Below are 20,965 nucleotides of genomic sequence, written 5' to 3'. Positions count from 1 at the left end.
AGTGTTAGGAAGCACCACCACCAAATCGGCCTACACCACTGCGCACACACCCGTCGTTACCATGATAACTATTGTAGCCATGTCAGCAAATTACTGCTGTCTGAATGCACACAAATCCGATTTGGTCATTTGTAACTTGCTGTTTGGACTGTCAATATTCCAAAACAGATTTGAAAAACAAAACTGATTTGAGCATTTAGGCCTGCAGTGTGAACAAGGCTTAAGAGAGGTAAAAATACATGGCAAAATATGTTTCCAAATGAGCAAGATTAGGAATGTTCTAGATTAGAAACGTTTATTCAAAAAGATTTGACACAGGAACACTACAGTGCACATTCTCTTCATGTACACAAACAAGATAATATTTTAGTGGTAAATGTAAAAACTTCACATTTTCATTCCACTGAAACAATTATTGAAATAGTAAAGTTTGAGTGGGTCGCTTCAAGATTTCTTATGACAATAAATTACTGTCATATCACACAGCCCCAAACATAATTAACTAGAGACGTCAACATTTAATTAAGTAAACATTTTGGGTGAAAACAGCACATCGAGCCCCATCCATTAGGGCTTCATTATGAACAAACAAAAATACAGCACTGGAGGGTCTCACATACGACTTTTGACCTCCTAGAGACTGACATATCCTGGGTCGTATTCATTAGTGCAAACCATAGCAAAACTTTTTGCAATGTTAACAGTTTAACAAAACTGTTTTACTCAGTGGCAAAGTACAGTTCCTCAAGGTCAAAATAAGCAGTACTATAGCTAATCTCATGCTATTTTACACATTTCGCCATGAGGCCGAGATAAAATGTGCTACACCAGTGCTTTTGCTACGGTTTGCACTAATGAATAGAATACAACCGCAGTGGAGGGTGCTGAGAAGAGCACGGCTCATAATATTGGCTCGAATGGAATGAGTGAAATGGCATCAAACACCTGGAAACCATGCATTTGATACCATTACACTCCAGCCATTACTACTAGCCCGCCCTCCCCAATTAAGGTGCCACCAACATCCTGCGAACCCAGGTAAGGCACCAGGAAATAAGTGGCTGGAGAAGATCTGTAATGTAGCTTTGTAAATTGGATTACAAACTAAGGCTACTTATTTAGGGGTTACCGTTCAGCCATACCCAACAGAACCACCATACCTACACAACCACTTCAGGTAACTCAATTCACATTTGAGGCTCAATGTGGATGGTCAATGTGTAGTTTTTCATTACAGGGTAAAGACATGTCAACATAGAAAACAAAAACTCTCACAGGTCAACAACAGACATTTGATCAATCATAAAGGTCAAATAAAAGGTTGACATTTGTTGGTGTACTAGACAAACAGAGACTTCAAATCGGGTTAACACAAACACTTAATTCATTACAATAAATATAGTCGCCACAGGTGAGATGATCTGTTTTGATTAAGTGCTTGAGATAGTTGTGTGCTTGACACGATGGCTGGTAAACAACGGTTTGCTAACAACTTAAAACCTACAAAGGAGGGTCGAGAGTCTCAGAGAAAACGGAGTGTGTAACTTTGATCAAACAAAAGGGAGTAGCATCCAATGACCTGTACAGTACGATATATCAATGGTAGTTACAGCACAGCAATACAGTATTGTCAAGGGCCAAACAATATAGAGGTTGTGTGTACATTGTGATACATGGGCCTGTATTCAAAAAGTCACTGCATTGATCTAGGATCAGCTCCCCCCGTCCATATAATCTTATTCATTACTATCTAGAAGGCCACACCTACTCTGAGATGCTTTGTGGATATGGGCCCTGATCTTAAACTGGCCCTAGCTAGGCACTTTAGTTCAGAACAATTATATCTCTCATTGCAGTTATTGTGGCAGCTCAATATAATACTTATTGTGGGCGTTTCATGTCAGTGCAAACAATACTGTAGTCTCAACGGCAGAAAATGACAGCAAGGCTATAGTGCAATTCCAACCACAAAGCACTATTCTCACAGCCATCATGCACATCACACATGAGTGCAGTGTGCTGATGACAGTGTCAGCGATTCACAGGTCATGGTCTCCTTTCCTACGTTAGCTAGCTTCAGCATTTACGTTCCAACACGGAGGTGAAACAAAGGGCAACAAAGACGAATCTCACAGTATTTCAAATGTAAAGGTTCACATTTGATTTATTTTGGCTGAGATAGGTTCATTTCTCTCAGTTGAGGTATTATTGAAGTAAGGGGATGGTTATGTAGAAAAGCTATGTATGGCAGACAGCATGTTGGTTGTATGTTGTTTAAAAATCTTTATGTGCTCCTTCACAGGCTATCCCCCTCTCTCAGACAGCATCCCAAATGCTACCCTATCCCTTATGGAGTGCACTACTTTTGACTAGAGCTCTATAGGCCCTGGACAAAAGTAGAGCACTATATAGGGAGCCATGTGGGATGCTGACAGACTATCCCTCTCTCCTCTCAGTAGAAACGTTTGCGGCTGTTTTCCTTCCAGCGCCCGTACATGACCACCGCCACCACCCCCAGTACGAAGATACCGATGATGGAGAAGACTATGGTGAAGAAGAGCTGGACTCCACTCATCCCCTCCTCTTGCACCTCCACTGTAATGAAAGACAAACACAATCATGAAATTAAGACATTAAAATCAAATACATTCATTGAAATAGACAGGCAAAAACAATTATCACACATTTTCTGAAACAATTTCTGCAAAATGATTAAATGATGCATGCAAGATGTGAAAACCTTGCCATTGTATAATCTTACCTTTGTTCAATTGCTCAAAGTTATCAACACTGGGGACAGTGAGCTCTTCCACCTCCTCTTCCTCCTGAGGACGCTCCACGGTCAGCTGGTACAGCTTCATAGAGATCAGATCATGGTTGTCTTGGAAATGACAGGAAGGGAGAAATGAATACAATTCAACATTCAGAATTTGTTTCTAATACATTTTTTACATTTCACACTATTCAGACAACTGGAAAAAGAGAGGGAGACAGGGACAGAGATCACAGTAGGAAGGGTGGAGGTGGGGATCGAACCCAGGCCTTCAGCATTACCGCTACACCACGGGCTTTCCACCATTCTCCATTCAGAATTGACATAGATCTGATTACTATGAACTTATCGGATTCCAAAAATGTTTGAGAATAATGCAGATAGTGAAACACAAAGACAGTAATTATTGTTTTGAGATGTTCAGACAGATGACCAGACCAGTCCCTGACAGGTCTCCAGTAACAGAGACAGTGCTGTTCTGAGATTTTGGCTCCCGAGTGGCGCAGCGGTCTAAGGCACTGCACCTCAGTGCTTGAAACATCACTACAGACACCCTGGTTCGAATCCAGGCTATATCACAACCAGCCGTGATTGGGAGTCCTATAGGGCGGCGCACAATTGGCCCAGCGTTGTCCGGGTTTGGCCAGTGTAGGCCATCATTGTAAATAAGAATTTGTTCTTAACTGGCTTGCCTAGTTAAATAAAGGTTAAATAAAAAATAAAACAAATAAAAAGATGTTCAGACAGTGGACCAGATCAGTACCTGACAGGTCTCCAGTAACAGAGGAGGCTCCAAAGAAGTAGCCCTGAGGCAGCCGCACCCCTGGTAGGTCCAGACAGTCCCGCCACTGCTGTTTGCCATCAACATCAATCTGTATCTGTAGGACATAAGGTCAAACATAGGTCAATATGTTACTAAATGCCAACAGCCACCTTTTACTTTATTAAATGTGGTGCTGTGTGTTTCTCTCACTGTCAGTCTGTTTTTGGTGTATCTGATGAGGAGGAAGGTGTCATGGGGGATGTTGCGCACTAGGGCCGTGCACCCGCCAAGCTCCGTAGACTGGCCATCACGATCGTGCTCATATGCCAGAGTCCCGTTTCCCACCATACCTGACACGTATGGAAACACCCTCTGCAGAGACAAACAGAAGTAATTGTGATATGCCTGATGTATGTCATTCAGTGACCCGAGACACACTTGTTACATCTAAAAAGGCAACCCTATCCCCTAATAGGGCTCTAGTCGAAAGTAGTGCACTATATAGGGAATAGGGTGCCATTTCAGACACAACCACTGACTAAATGCATGAAGTAGTACTGCCAGAGTTATATTCTCAGGCAAACAGGAACAACTTCTGACACTAGTCTTTTGACGTACTACGTATTGCACAAAATGGATGAGAGTTGAGACATGTCACCCATCAAACAAGTCAGACACGTGAATGATGTGGGTTGGCCGACATGGATGGGACAGGTTGTGGTGTGATGAGGTTATAAATAAACAAAACATGCAATTCAATTCAGGGGGAAATGACTGGGCTTGGCTGATAGGTTACTGTAGCTACCTGAGTTGAAGGGTTGTACTTCTTCTGTGTGTCCAAGAGGGAAGCAAGGAAACACAGGTTGTAGCATAAACACAACACTGTACACCCAAACCAATTACACACAATCAGTGTTTGGGAATAGACAGATCCCCACAATAAATACGTGTTGGGCTGTCCACCTGAGTGAGTGAGTGAGTGAGTGAAGGCTATTTGATCTGAGTAGGGGGATTGGGCAGAGGGGGGATTGGAGTACCTCATGGTTATTATTTTCATTGGGGTAGGTGTCCAAAAATACTCCAAGGCCGGTGAAGAGGTTCATGTTTCCAAACACAGGACCTGCAAGTGTTAAACCCCAGCAGTCAACACTTTAGGGAGGCAATGCTGACACCATTGTAATATTAACAACACTAGAGACTTTCTTGAATCTTTTAACCTTGGTGTGCATCCAAAATGGCACCCTATATTACCTATATGGGGCACTACTTTTGACCAGTAGTGCACTATATAGGGGACAGGGTGCCCTTTGGGAAACCCTGGTTTGTGTGTTAGACAGTGTAAGCTCAGTACCTGTCTGCATGCGTTCTTTGGTGTACCACAGAGCCATTCCATCTCCATTCAGGTTCTTCTTCCCCTGGCCATGGATCTTAAAGTGCACCTGCAGCTCCCAGTCCCTCAGGTAACAGGGCTGTGGTAGGAGACCATACAGGCAGACATAGACAGTACAGTGAATGAGGAAAAGCAGGTTGTGGCATGACATGTTACCTGAGGGCTCTCTATCATAATATGTTGAAATGCTATGTCCTATATAGAGCGTAGTACATGTGGTCAGAAAGTATAGGCCTAATTTATGCTAGTGTTACTACAAATGAGGTGAAGTGATTGCCATACTTTGTGGCGTGTGTACTAAGCCTATAAGTTGCACAGCAGACTACAAACTATGATGTCAGTGTTCTTAACAATGCAGAGATGTAGGAGTCTTGGGTTGTTCAAGGATTAGCAGTAGTGTGCTGGTGGGTGCTGGTATCTACTTGGGGATGGAGAGAGCTTAACTCACAACGCGGCTCCACACTGCTCCTTGTCTGCTCTGCAAGTCAGGGGTCAGTCGCACATGCTCAGTGGTGATTATGGCGTTGCCCATCAGGTCCCAATGGGAGGAACTGGAGGAGCCCACCCCTACACAAACAAACACAATCAATCACTATGCATAACTTGATATAGGCGTCTTTGTCCAGTGGTCTCACCATTGTATCACAGCAATGTGAGAATATTTTAGCTCACCTTTGAGAACAAATCACGATCTTTGTCCTTTATATATACTGTACCAGTCAAATGTTTGGACACACCTACTCATTCAAGGGTTTTTCTTTATTTTTACTATTTTCTACATTGTGGAATAATAGTGAAGACATCAAAACTATGAAATATTGTAGTAACCAAAAAAAAGTGTTAAAATCTAAATATATTTTATATTTGAGATTCTTCAAAGTAGCCACCCTTTGCCTTGATGACAGCTTTGCACATTCTTGTCATTTAGGAATATATTTTTTCAATATATTTTTCTTAATTATTTTCCCCTAACCACCCCTCTCTAAATTGGAGTAAACTAATGGACAACAACACTTAGGTTTCTACTTCAAGCTTATACATACTATATACATTTTACGGACACAGATGGGTAGTTAACTTTAGTTTGTTTTTTTATCCCATCCTTCAGCTACCATCAACCCCTCCCATCCAGCTTGATTTCTACATTGCCAGATATTTTTAACTGTGCTGTTTCACAAAAATTCCAAATATACTTTTTTCAGACACAGCATATTTTACATTAGACATCTTGTTGTTTTAAATCCCACCCTTCAGCTCCACTCAAACCTTCCCATCTATCCCCCAACACCATCAATTTACTTATATTTGCCATATATTTTTCAACTCTGCTGTGATGTTTCACAAAAGTTCTGAACCTTTCAATTCTAAATGTTTCTACATATTGTAAATTAAAGAGGAATAAAATAATAATTTTAGCAAAAATGTTTTTGATCGACTAAGTAACTTTTTAAATCACCCTGTAGTGCTATCTGCAGAGTTAGCTCCAGGTAAATGTTGCACTTCAACCGATCTTTGTCCTTTTTAGAGGGAACAATGCAGAAGCTACATTTGTAAAATACCTAGTTTGCTACCCATAATGTCATCAGTAAATGGTTGTTTATTGTGGTGATCCACCTTGGATAACACAATTCTCTACACATGTCAACCACATTTACATAACTACACTGTATTATTTTACTATCAATAATCTACCACCTTCCCGTATTGGGAATCATTGCGCAATAAAATGCAATCCTATGAAGGTGGCACTTGTTCGCTAGGTGAGTTAACACTATGCTGCCAATACCCATCTCGCAACATTAGAGACAATAGCTAATGCTAGCTATACAGTAAGTACTTGCTGATTAACTCAATACTAGTTTTGTAGAAGACAAATGTCAATATTTGTGAACGTTGTCTGGAAATCAAAAGATAAAATCATTCTCAAACAAAAACAGGTCGCAGCAATGAAAAACGCGAATGGGGAGAGATTTTCGGCACAACACCGGCAAAGGACAGCCCAACGTTACCTTGGTATGGTTTGGTAAGCGAGTGCTCCCTTTTTAAAAAGTCATCCATTTCGTAGCCATCGTCTGCCAGACACTGACATGTTAAAATAACGACAATAGTAAACAGACATGTTAATTCATGAATGTTTCGCTGATTAAACATTAAATCAAATATCTGAAAACTGCTCAACCGAAACCAATTGGACTTGCTCATGGTGGCGGCCCTTCTTCTTCGGTGGTGTTTATCGGCGGTTGGCATCCAATGTTATGGTGCATTACCGCTTCCTACTGTACTGGAGTGTGGGTCAGAGACAGGAAGAAACGAAATCCTACCTATTTATTTAAGTTTTTATTTAACATATATTTAACTAGGCAAGTCAGTTAAGAACAAATTCATATTTACAATGACGGCCAAATCCGGACGACACTGGGCAAATTGTGCGACACCCAATGGGACTCCCAATCACGGCCGGGTGTGATGCAGCCTGGATCCTGCCAGCCATTTCTCTTTAAAAAAATATTTGAGACTGTATCTAATGACGTTTTACTCAGCATGCTCTTTAAACTATTTTCCTGAATCCCCTTCTCCCTCATACAGGATCTCAGCCTTTCTCTTTCCCTCTCATACTGCCCACACTGTATCAGTACATACTCTACTGTCTCTGTTTCCTGGCAATAACCACATTTTCCTGTTGGATGCGTTCCAATCACATTTAAAGTCTTATTCATCCGGCTGTGTCCCACCCTTAGTCTTGTGAAAATAGCCTCTTCTCTTCTGTCTCTTCCTGCCATCCCCTCCTATCCAACTTGATGTACCAGTGACTAGAACCATTTAACGCTGAATTTATAAAGGAAGTGCATTGGAGAAGTCGTACCCACTGTGACTCTTAAAACCTACCCTAACCAGAAACCTTGGATGGATGGTGGCATTTAACCATGGAAAGAGGTCTGGGAATATGGCTGAATATAAACAGTGTAGTTATTCCCTCCGCAAGTCAATCAAACAAGCGAAATGCCTGTACAGGGACAAAGTGGAGTGGCAGGATCTACAGGAAATCACGGAATACAAACTGAAAACAAGCCACGTCACCAACAACAACGTCACGCTTCCAGACAAACTAAATTGAGGATAAAGTGCCACCGTCGCGGCCCGCTAACAAGAACTGCGCCCTCCCTCCTTCTCCGTGGCCGACATGAGTAAAACATTTAAATGTGTTAACTCTCGCAAGGCTGCTGGCCCAGACGGCATCCCTAGCCGCGTCCTCAGAGCATGCGCAGACCAGCTGACTGGTATGTTTACGGACATATTCAATCGCTCCCTATCCCAGTCTGCTGTCCCCACGTGCTTCAAGATGACCACCATTGTTTCTGTACCCAAGAAAGCAAAAATAACTGACCTAAATGACTACCGCCTCATAGCACTCACTTCTGTCATCATGAAGTGCTTTGAGAGACTAGCCAAGTATCATAGCACCTCCACCTTACCGGCCACCCTAGACCCACTTCAGTTTGCATATGCCCTAACAGGTCCACAGACGATGCAATTGTCATCACGCTGCCCTATCCCATCTGGACAAGAGGAATACCTATGTGAGAATGCTGTTCATTGTCTACAGCTCAGCATTCAAAACCATAGTACCCTCCAAGCTCATCATCAGTTGGAGGCCATGTGCCTCAACCCCGCCCTGTGCAATTGGGTCCTGGACTTTCTGACGGGCCGCCCCCAGGTGGCGAAGGTAGGAAACAACATCTCCACCTCGCTGACCCTCAACACTGGCACCCCACAAGGGTGCGTGCTCAGCCCTCTCCTGTACTCCCTGTTTGTCCATGACTGCGTGGCCATGCACACCTCCAACTCAATCATCAAGTTTGCAGACAAAACAACAGTAGTGGGCTTGATTAACAACAACGACGAGACAGCCTACAGGAAGGAGGTGAGGTCACTCAGAGTGTGGTGTCAGGAAAAAAACCTCTCACTCAACATCGACAAAACAAAGGAGATGATCGTGGACTTCAGGAAACAGCATATGGAGCACCACCACACCCCCCCCACCCAAACATCCACATCGAAGGGACAGCAGTGGAGAGAGTGGAAAGTTTTAAGTTCCTTGGCGTACACATCAATGACAAACTGAAATGGTCCACCCACACAGACAGTGTGGCGAAGAAGGCGCAGCAACGCCTCTTCAACCTCAGGAGGCTGAAGAAATTTGGCTTGTCACCCAAAACCCTGACTAACTTTTACAGATCCACAATCGAGAGACCCCTGTCAGGATGCTCCTTTCCAATAATTGTGAAGGGTCTTATTCTGGTGACATGGTGATCTCTATGCTTGACTGCTGTTTCGACAAATACATTTAAAACATTCTCGCTCTTTTCCATTATCTCATCATGTAGACTAGCCTTCCAGCACTGTCTCCAATCTGTTGGCTAGAGTAGGTGTGCCGGAGTAGGCACATTTGCTAACTCAGAGAAGCTGCTGCCTACATGGAGACCCAATCACTGGCCACTTTAACAAATGGATCACTAGTCACTTTAAACAATGCCACTTTAAATAATGCCACTTTAATAAGGTTTACATACAGTTGAAGTCGGAAGTTTACATACACTTAGATTGGAGTTTTTTTAACCACTCCACAAATTTCTTGTTAACAAACTATAGTTTTGGCAAGTCGGTTAGGACATCTACTTTGTGCATGACACAAGTCACTTTTCCAACAATTGTTTACAGACAGATTATTTCTCTTATAATTCACTATATCACAATTCCAGTGGGTCAGAAGTTTACATACACTAAGTTGACTGTGCCTTTAAACAGCTTGGAAAATTCCAGAAAATTATGTCATGGCTTTAGAAGCTTCTGATAGGCTAATTGACATCATTTGAGTCAATTGAAGGTTTACATGTGGATGTATTTCAAGGCCTACTTTCAAACTCAGTGCCTCTTTGCTTGACATCATTGGAAAATCAAAAGAAATGAGCCACGACCTCAGAAAAAAAATTGTAGACCTCCACAAGTCATCCTTGGGAGCAATTTCCAAATGCCTGAAGGTACCACGTTCATCTGTACAAACAATAGTACGCAAGTATAAACACCGTGGGACCACGCAGCCGTCATACCGTTCAGGAAGGAGATGCGTTCTGTCTCCTAGAGATTAATGTACTTTGGTGCGAAAAGTGCAAATCAATCCCAAAACAACAGCAAAGGACCTTGTGAAGATGCTGGAGGAAACAGGTGCAAAAGTATCTATAGCCACAGTAACACGAGTCCTATATCGACATAACCTGAAAGGCCGCTCAGCAAGGAAGAAGCCACTGCTGCAAAACTGCCATAAAAAAGCCAGACTACGGTTGGGGACAAAGATCATACTTTTTGGAGAAATGTCCTCTGGTCTGATGAAACAAAAATAGAACTGTTTGGCCATAATGACCATCGTTATGTTTGGAGGACAAAGGGGGAGGCTTGCAAGCCCAAGAACACCATCCCAACCGTGAAGCACGGGGGTGGCAGCATCATGTTGTGGGGGTGCTTTGCTGCAGGAGGGACTGGTGCACTTCAGAAAATAGATAGCTTCACGAGGAAGGAAAATTATGTGGATATATTGAAGCAACATCTCAAGACATCAGTCAGGAAGTTAAAGCTTGGTCGCAAATGGGTCGTCCAAATGGACAACGACCCCAAGCACACTTCCAAAGTAGTGGCAAAATGGCTTAAGGACAACAAAGTCAGGGTATTGGAGTGGCCATCACAAAGCCCTGACATCAATCCTATAGAAAATGTGTGGGCAGAACTGAAAAAGCATGTGCGAGCAAGGAGGCCTACAAACCTGACTCAGTTACACCAGCTCTGTCAGGAAGAATGGGCCAAAATTCACCCAATTTATTGTGGGAAGCTTGGGAAAAAGGCTACCCGACACGTTTGACCCAAGTTAAACAATTTATAGGCAATGCTACCAAATACTAATTGATTGTATGTAAACTTTTGACCCACTGGGAATGTGATGAAAGAAATAAAAGCTGAAATAAATCATTCTCTACTATTATTCTGACATTTCATGTTCTTAAAATAAAGTGGTGATCCTAACTGACCTAAGACAGGCAATTTTTACTAGGATTAAATGTCTGGAATTGTGAAAAACTGAGTTTAAATGTATTTGGCTAAGGTGTATTAAACCTCCGACTTCAACTGTAGCTTACATTACTCATATCATATGTATATACTGTATTTTATACAATCTATTGCACCTTGCCTATGCCGCTCGGCCAACGCTCATCCATATATTTATATGTTCATATTCTCATTCACCTCTTTTAGATTTGTGGTTATTAGGTAGTTGTTGGGGAATTGTTAGATTACTTGTTAGATATTACTGCACTGTCGGAACCAGAATCACAAGCATTTCGCTACACTCACATTAACATCTGCTAACCATGTGTATGTGACCAATAAAATTTGATTTGATTTGGAACTTTCCAAAGAACTTGGAGTAAATGTCTGCCCTTAGTGTCTCTATTCCATTACTCCTGCCATCTCGGCACCACCACTTTTTACCTGTGCCTTGCTCATTGAAACATCCACATCCCCACTACTAAGTGCTTGTTTAGTCAGTACATCAGCTGCCTCGTTCCCCTATCTGTGTAATTGGCCACAAAATCCTGATATACAGTATCCAGATGTCTATTAAAGAAATCAGATGGATCAACCCAATCCCTATCTTTCTGTAGTCTCTCCAACACTTCGAGATCAACTACTGGAGGAGGGAGTAGCCATGGTGGGTTCACAGGAATAACTACCGTGGGGCTAAACTCCCTCCCATAGAGTCCCATCTCCCTCGCCTGGGTATTACCCACCCACCCACCCAAAGCTCATGTTCTGTCCTCTCTCATGTTCCCAGCATGCGTGTAGAATCCCTTTCGCAGGATGAGACACCCATGTCCCTGTAGGTTGACCCAACCAAGCCCCCCACTTCTTCCCTGTCAAACAGAGCATCACATTTAGCACCTTCATACACCTTCCCACCACTCTCTCAATGTGTTCTGCCCAGGTCAGCCTAGTCAAAGTACACCTCAAGGAACCTGAAGGTCCCCACTGGTGGCAGCGATCTTGCTCCTTCTACTTCAAAAACAAGCCTGTGCACATTTCCCATTGGATTTTTTGTTTTAAGCCCTTCAACCATTGGTTAAATCAACTGCCCAGTATTTAATTTTTTTAAATTTTTTATATAATCTGTATGAATCCCAAAAGTCCACTGTAGAGGGCGCAATTTGAGCATTCGATCTAGTCAATTGAGGACTACAGTACAGCTCAGGTGGCAATACTTGATATACATTTTTTTGCATGTAAGTAGCCTACGATTCTCCATAAATTATGCCCATCTCTGGGAATTTCATAGAAGTATTTTATGAATGCATCATTGCTTATCTGTTTCAGGGATAGCAGTCAGGGCATCAGGTTTGAACATTGTAACTTACAGAAAGCAGCTCATGTCTTGGCCTAGCACAGCAGGGAGTCTGAACTGGTGAGTGCAGCATTGAAGTTTATCACAGGCTCCTCAGGGTTCTGATGTCTGACCTCCTTGCTGTCACACTCTCACTTGCAGTATCAGTGCATTTGATTCACAGAAAGCATCATTATTTATATCATCTAGGTTACTATACCAAAGTAATGTTGTAGAGATACATTTTATTACAAAATTACTTACATTTCACCATTATTGTTGAAAAAAGTGCTGGATTTATTAGGAATGATGGAAGGAGTAAGGAATGTAAAGTTCCCCAAATGCAGGTCAACCCCTATGAGTTTGCACATTCTAATCCATGTGTACAGTACATCTACTCATCCACGTCTCATCTCACAAAGGGTGATAGTGGGTGTGATTAATGACGTTGACTATTGACAGCTAATTGGCGCCAGCCGTCTATTTTGGCAACATCCTAGGAGGAATTAAACTAATGCAGTTTACTGTGGGAGACGTTATTGCTCCCCAGAGAGAGACTGGTCATTGAGTAACAAATTGAGGTTGGGAGAGACGGAAATGAGAGCGCCGATATGTAGGTGTTAAGACTTCCACAGATCATAAGGATCCAGCAAGTGACTTTAAATCATCAGTATTTCCCCTATATGTCCCGAGGGAAGGTATTGCTTACATTGGAAAAGCTGCTGCTGAATGTCAGTTTATAGCTGAAACCTGAAACACCCCAGTCAGCCAGTCAGTCTGCCACATCCACTTTCCGACACCCACACAACACCATTTATGCTTTCCATAATCCTAATTCCATAGAAATACATTCTGTATAGGTCTGAGTGTCATAAACCACTGATATACTGTATCGTGTGTGTCCTTTACTCAGCTTTGTGACTGTGGAGGGAATTCAGAGCACCAGACCATGTTATTTACTGTCTTCTCCTGCTGTGTTGGTCTACCGCTTAATCCATATTGGTAATGTTAGGAGATCTTATAATGTCTTGCGGCTCCAGCCCCAGTGAGTCCTAGTCATATTCCATATATTGGTCTGTGTGAACCAGGTTGCACCTGTTCCCATGGCTGTGGAGGGAGATGGGGGGGGGGGGATCGTCATGTGTTGCTGCCTATGAGAAAGGAAGGTATTACTTTTAGAAGATCAAGCTCTTATCTTATCATGTTTTTCAGATTCCCCTGTCACCAGGTTGTCTGGTATAGCATACCTTCAGTGGCAGAAATCTCCAATATATAGGCTACCACCGTAGGTCTAACAAATCCAGGTTGCGAGTATACGTAGACAAGCTATAATGACATACAATACATTTATTTGGTACAGATGGTCTATTTCTTGTTGTCCCTACAGACTGAATGTAAGTGGTTGGACTAGGTGTAATCAAATTTTCTTGGCCCGTGACAACAGTGATGGATGGACCAGCCTGGAGACATGGGAAACAGTACAAGTCCATGCACACCATTAGCACCTCATCTTACTGTGTCTGGTCATTCTTAGTGCATTGCGTTTCCTTTTGACTTCAACCAGCCCATAGAATGGATGCACAGAATCAGTGAATGCGAATGTTCTGAAGAATTTTAAAAACCTGTTCCATCTGTCTGTCTGTTCCATCCATCCTCCATATCTTTACCAGTCGTTCACATATTCTACCATTACTGCCATGTCTCATTGTTGCATGTAGTTAGCTGTAAAGCAGTCTATTTTACAGTGTAAAGGATGAATTCTATACACATTTGGAACTCCCTTTCACTTAAAATCATGCATTTATTTGCGTAACAATTTGAATTTGCCGTGTATTGACTTACAAGTTAGAGGATAGGTTCACAGGAGGTTGGTGGCACCTTAATTGGGGCTCGTGGTAATGACTGGAGCGGAATCAGTGGAATAGAATCAAATACATCAGACATGGTTTCCAGGTGTTTGATGCCATTCCATTTGTGCCGTTCTGGCCATTATTATGAGCCGTTCTCCCCTCAGCAGCCTCCAATGATAAGAATAGCTATTTAGAATAATCACAATGGTATCAGTTCAGTGGTATCAGTTCAGTGTCTTCATTTTTTAAATATATTTTCTATGTAAATGTTTAAAAAAATTTAATCTGATAAAGTGTATTTACAATGATGTTGGATTACTCTGATTATATGGATTGTATTTTTTTACAAAGGTGTTAAAAAGGACAGGGTTAATCTGGAGCATATTCATTGGGCCTTTTCTTCTTCACATCCATTGTGTACCTGAGAATGATGAGATAATGAAGAGCCCTTAATGCTTCCTTTGGCAGGACAAGCTTCCTATAATCCATAGCCATTTATCCTGGCAATAACTGTCCTCTTTATCTTCCTGCAGACTGCACACATTAGGAACAGCCAAACACCTATTGGACATAAATATTCACACTATTCAAATCAAAGGGCCTGAGAGAATATCGTCAGGCCCGTCACTAGGACAACAGATAGTGTGCATCCCAAATGGCTCCGAGGTCTCTATAGTGCACTACTTAGTCAAAAGTACTGCTCTATACAAGGAAAATGGTGCCATTTTGGACGCACCCATAGTGTCGGATGGCCTTTCATGTGCTTCTTCTTCCTTATAGCTGTTTGTGCTGACAATAAGGAAAGCACATCGTCTTAATTTAAACTATAATTTCCAAACTATCCTCTATTAGGGATTTGTTATCCAGGCACATAAGTCAATATTTCACAGTCACAGTGACCTCATAAACTATTGGGAAACACTAAATCCTTCATAGTATACTCATTGGTCTGCATGGCGTTTACCGGTAACAACTTAGTATACAATACAGTGGAGGGAAAAAAGTATTTGATCCCCTGCTGATTTTGTACGTTTGCCCACTGACAAAGAAAGGATCAGTCTATACATTTAATGGTAGGTTTATTTGAACAGTGAGAGACAGAATAACAACAAAAATATCCAGAAAAACGCATGTCAAAAATGTTATAAATTGATTTGCATTTTAATGAGGGAAATAAGTATTTGACCCCCTCTCAATCAGAAAGATTTCTTTTACACAGGTAACCACCTGAGATTAGGAGCACACTCCTAACCGCAGCTTGTTACCTGTAAAAAAGACACCTGTCCACAGAAGGAATCAATCAATCAGATTCCAAACTCTCCACCATGGCCAAGACCAAAGAGCTCTCCAAGGATGTCGGGGACAAGATTGTAGACCTACACAAGGCTGGAATGGGCTACAAGACCATCGCCAAGCAGCTTGGTGAGAAGGTGACAACATTTGGTGTGATTATTCGGGACCATAGTCACCAAGAAAACAATTGGTAACACACTACGCCGTGAAGGACTGAAATCCTGCAGCGCCCGCAAGGTCCCCCTGCTCAAGAATACATATACAGGCCCGTCTGAAGTCTGCCAATGAACATCTGAATGACTCAGAGGACAACTGGTGAAAGTGTTGTGGTCAGATGAGACCAAAATGGAGCTCTTTGACATCAACTCAACTCGCCGTGTTTGGAGGAGGAGGAATGCTGCCTATGACCCCAAGAACACCATCTCCACCGTTAAACATGGAGGTGGAAACATTATGCTTTGGGGGTGTTTTTCTGCTAAGGGGACAGGACAACTTCACCGCATCAAAGGGACGATGGACGGGGCCATGTACTGTCAAATCTTGGGTGAGAACCTCCTTCCCTCAGCCAGGGCATTGAAAATGGGTCGTGGATGGGTATTCCAGCATGACAATGACCCAAAACACACGGCCAAGGCAACAAAGGAGTGGCTCAAGAAGAAGCACATTAAGGTCCTGGAGTGGCCTAGCCAGTCTCCAGACCTTAATCCCATAGAAAATCTGTGGAGGGAGCTGAAGGTTCGAGTTGCCAAACGTCAGCCTCGAAACCTTAATGACTTGGAGAAGATCTGCAAAGAGGAGTGCGACAAAATCTCTCCTGAGATGTGTGCAAACCTGGTGGCCAACTACAAGAAACGTCTGACCTCTGTGATTGCCAACAAGGGTTTTGCCACCAAGTACTAAGTCATGTTTTGCAGAGGGGTCAAATACTTATTTTCCTCATTAAAATGCAAATCAATTTATAACATTTTTGACATGCGTTTTTTTTCTGGATATTTTTGTTGTTATTCTGTCTCTCACTGCTCAAATAAACCTACCATTAAAATTATAGACTGATCCTTTCTTTGTCAGTGGGCAAACGTTCAAAATCAGCAGGGGATCAAATACTTTTTTCCCCCACTGTATGGTATATTGAAACAACCACAGGCAATCATCTGCCACGAGAGACAGCTGGAATTAGATTTTTTCCCTTATTTTCAAAGAAAGAATACACACAGTGTTACATGTTATGAGTTATCACTTTATAAAAATGTTACGGTTGTATACAGTTCCTCAAATTTCTGAAATCAATTGAAATTAGATGCCCTTCATTCAGTTAGCTATTCAACAAAGCAGACACGCTGAACCATGAACATAGCATTCAGTATATTGATATCCTTCCATTATTTGTAACCTGAAATGGTAATGGATGGGAAATTATCCATCAGGTTTAGAGGGTAAGGTGTTATATTCTTGTACATCTGTGTCATTGAATTTTCAAGACACTCTCTGGAACCAAAGCAAGACCAAGGTCACTTGAATTTCAGCATTATCATAGCCAAGAAAAAAAACGTAAATTGTCAAACTTTCCATTAAAGGACAACAATACAAGAAAGAGTTAGTTATCCTTGGTTTAAAACCGGCGTGGCACTCAGGATTTTGTGTGGGTACTGTATTGAGTAGTTGTGTGTGTGTGGGACAGGGGATTGAAACACTTTCATTTTGCTAAAGACCATTTGAGTGAGCACTGTGAACTCACAATCCAAAATACATCTCCCATTGTCCCAGGACCAAAATAAGAAGCATGGGAGTGCCAATTGACTAACACCAAGTGACACTTTGGATTTAGACACAACAAATGATCAACGGAATCCTCACATTTATGACATACTAAAATGGTTTGATTAGCTAATAATTTTAATTTAATATAGACCCCTTCCCTGATAACAGTTTGTCACTGGAGAGAATTCTCAAGGTCCTTGTATATCTTAGTAATCAGTGATTTTCAAAGCGGTAACACCAATGACATAAAACTGAGGGATACACATACTAGTAAAAAAAGGTATTTTAATAGCCTTCTTTGTTTTTATTGATTTATACTATATATGACATATTTCTGTTCACTGTCTGGCTTTCAAAATAATAGATAGTTATCTCTAAGTCTCTAGACATCACCAGTGGGAAAACCAATTTTATAGTGTCCACAACGCATACAAATAGATGTTTTGCAGTATAAAGGACTTACATATGTTTTCTTATTAAATAACAGGCAAATAAAATGGAAAATGTATTATGTGTCATGTTTTTGGCATTTGAAAGTGTTTTTACATGGCGCCAAAGTGAAGGGACAGCATTTACCACCGCAATTCAATAATTACTCTTTTACTTCCTCTTTCATTCAGAGGTAATGCAAAAAAGGATTGTGCTGGACATTTTTAATGTTTGTGCTTTTCTAAAACTAATTTCTGTGTTCTATTCATGTGCTTTTCTAATAACCGTTTTCTGTGTTCATGCAATTGACTGACTGAACAAATCCTCACTATCAGTAGCTGCAATTTGGCAGTATGCCCAGACCTTTGTTTTTAGAACGAAATATATCTTAGTTTCAAGGTCTCAGCTTAGAGAGAACAAGCATCGTATTGGTCTGTCACATGTTATGAACCAGTATTGGTCGGTCACACAAATGAAACAAAACGGTATTTATGAATTAATTATGCTTAATCATGCAAATATAACTTGTCTGTGTATAGCCGTATATAAGACAACTGCTGGGACTGCCCTAGCAGAGCTCCTGATTGACATGTGTACTATGGTGCATTGAGTTCGTTGGAACCTCTCCTGCACGCTGATAATAAAGGATGATTAATTTAAGATTGACTAAGTCTCCCTGGTGGTATTTTCCATGACAGGATATGTCAGGAACAAGAACAAAGCATGTATCTAATCTGCCTACTTACACACTACCATTCAAAAGTTTGGGGTCACTAATACATTTCCTTGTTTTTGAAAGAAAAGCAGTTTTTTTTGGTCCATCAGAATTGCATCAAATTGATCAGAAATACAGTGTAGACATTGTTAATGTTGTAAATGACTATTGTAGCTGGAAACAGATGATTTTTAATGGAATATCTACATAGGCGTACAGAGGCGCATTATTAGCATATAAGGGCACAAGGCGAGACCCAAATGCAGACACAGGAGGCAGATGGTAGAGCTCCGATATTTATTATAACAAAGGGAGTAGGCAAAGGTAGGTCGGGGACAGGCGAGAGTTTATAAACCAGGTCAGAGTCCAAACAGTACCAGACGATAGGCAGTCTCGAGGTCAGGACAGGCTTGACCAGAAACCAGATCCGAGTCCAAAAACAGTACAAGGGGATAGGCAGGCTGGTAGTCAGAACAGGCAGGGTGGTCAGGCAGGTGGGTTCGGAGGCAAGAGTCGAAACCAGGAGGACTAGAAACAAACAAACAGAGACTGGGAAAAATAGGAGCAAGGAAAAAAAGCTGGTTGACTTGATAAAAAAGACGAACTGGCACAGAGAGACAAGAAACACAGGGATATGTACACCGGGGATAATAAGCGACACCTGGAGGGGGTGGAGACAATCACAAGGACAGGTGAACCAGATCAGGGTGTGACACAGCAACCATCACTCCTGTGTTCCAATGGCACGTTGTGTTAGCTAATCCAAGTTTATAATTTTAATAGGCTAATTGATCATTAGAAAACCCTTTTGCAATTACGTTAGCACAGCTGTTATGCTGATTTAAAGAAGCAATAAAACAGCAATAAAGCCTTCTTCAGACTAGTTGAATATCTGGAGCATCAGCATCTCTTCACGGTTGACGTTGAGACGGGTGTTTTGCGGGTACTATTTAAGGAAGCTGCCAGTTGAGGACTTGTGAGGTGTCTGTTTCTCAAACTAGATACTCTAATGTACTTGTCCTCTTGCTCAGTTGTGCACCGGGGCCTCCCACTTCTCTTTCTTTTCTGGTTAGAGCCAGTTTGCACTGTTCTGTGAAGGGAGTAATACACAGCGTTGGATGAGATTTTCAGTTTCTTGACAATTGCTCGCATGGAATACCCTTCATTTCTCAGAGAAAGAATAAACTGACGAGTTTCAGAAGAAAGGTCTTTGTTTCTGGCCATTTTGAGCCTGTAATCGAAACCACAAATGCTGATGCTCCAGATACTCAACTAGTCTAACCTCTCTCGGGTATGTGGGACGAAATCGTCCCACCTAGTCAACAGCCAGTGGAATCGAGTGGCGCGAAATTCAAAAACCTTAAATGCTATAACTTCAATTTCTCAAACATATAACTATTTTACACCATTTTAAAGACAAGACTCTCGTTAATCTAACCACATTGTCCGATTTCAAAAAGGCTTTACAACGAAAGCAAAACATTAGATTATGTCAGGAGAGTAGCCAGCCAGAAATTATCACACACCCATTTTTCAAGCTAGCATATAATGTCACAAAAACCAAAACCACAGCTAAATGCAGCACTAACCTTTGATGATCTTCATCAGATGACACTCCTAGGACATTATGTTATACAATACATGCATGTTTTGTTCAATCAAGTTCATATTTATATCAAAAACCAGCTTTTTACATTAGCATGTGACGTTCAGAACTAGCAAACATACCGAAAACTTCCGGTAAATTTACTAAATTACTCACGATAAACGTTCACAAAAAATATAACAATTATTTTAAGAATTATAGATACAGAACTCCTTTATGCAATCGCGGTGTCAGATTTTAAAATAGCTTTTCGGCAAAAGCACATTTTGCAATATTCTGAGTAGATAGCTCGCCATCAAGGGCTAGCTAATTTGACACCCACCAAGTTTGGCGTTCACTAAACTCCGAATTACTATAAGAAAAATTGGATTACCTTTGCTGTTCTTCGTCAGAATGCACTCCCAGGACTTCTACTTCAACCACAAATGTTGTTTTGGTTCAAAATCATCCATAGTTATGTTCAAATATCCTCTGTTTTGTCCGTGCGTTCAGGTCCCTATCTGAACGGTGATGCGCGGACGCATGTCGTGACAAAAAAATTCCAAATATTCCATTACCGTACTTCGAAGCATGTCAAACGCTGTTTAAAATCAATTTTTATGCGATTTTTCTCGTAAAATAGCGATAATATTCTGACCGGGAGACGTTGTTTTTGTTCAAAGACTGAAAGAAGAAAATGGACTCTTCACGTGCACGCCCGCACCCGTGTCATTATTCTCAGATCGACCACTATCCAAAACCCCTACTGTTTTTCAGCCAGGGACTGCAGAGTCATCATTCTCCGTTCTGGCGCCTTCTGAGAGCCTATGGGAGCCTTAGAAAATGTCACGTTACAGCAGAGATCCTCTGTTTTTGATAAAGAGGCTATAGAAGGCCAAGAAATGGTCAGAGAGGGCACTTCCTGTATAGAATCTTCTCAGGTTTTGGCCTGCCATATGAGTTCTGTTATACTCACAGACACC

At 41.6% G+C, this 20,965-nt stretch overlaps 1 protein-coding gene across 2 annotated transcripts; it reads right to left on the bottom strand.

The window, feature by feature from the left end:
* Positions 1-278: 278 nt before the first annotated feature.
* On the bottom strand, positions 279-7,217 carry LOC106580527 (VIP36-like protein). 2 transcript variants are annotated; one of them, XM_014161698.2, is made up of 9 exons: positions 6,936-7,217; positions 5,375-5,493; positions 4,888-5,005; positions 4,574-4,656; positions 4,342-4,365; positions 3,747-3,908; positions 3,537-3,651; positions 2,762-2,881; positions 279-2,595 (listed from the first exon to the last, which is right to left on the bottom strand). In XM_014161698.2, the coding sequence occupies exons 1-9, from the start codon at positions 7,171-7,173 to the stop codon at positions 2,453-2,455; spliced, it is 1,122 nt and encodes a 373-aa protein (XP_014017173.2). In that variant the 5' UTR covers positions 7,174-7,217; the 3' UTR covers positions 279-2,452. The 2 variants fall into 2 exon arrangements, with proteins under 2 accessions (XP_014017173.2, XP_014017174.1); XM_014161699.2 differs by lacking the exon at positions 4,342-4,365.
* Positions 7,218-20,965: the final 13,748 nt, after the last annotated feature.

The sequence above is a fragment of the Salmo salar genome, chromosome ssa20 (genome assembly GCF_905237065.1).
Source record: "Salmo salar chromosome ssa20, Ssal_v3.1, whole genome shotgun sequence".
Classification (NCBI taxonomy): domain Eukaryota; kingdom Metazoa; phylum Chordata; class Actinopteri; order Salmoniformes; family Salmonidae; genus Salmo; species Salmo salar.
The sequence above is the reverse complement of the archived record's forward strand: the minus strand, read 5'-3'. Positions and strand labels throughout refer to the sequence as shown.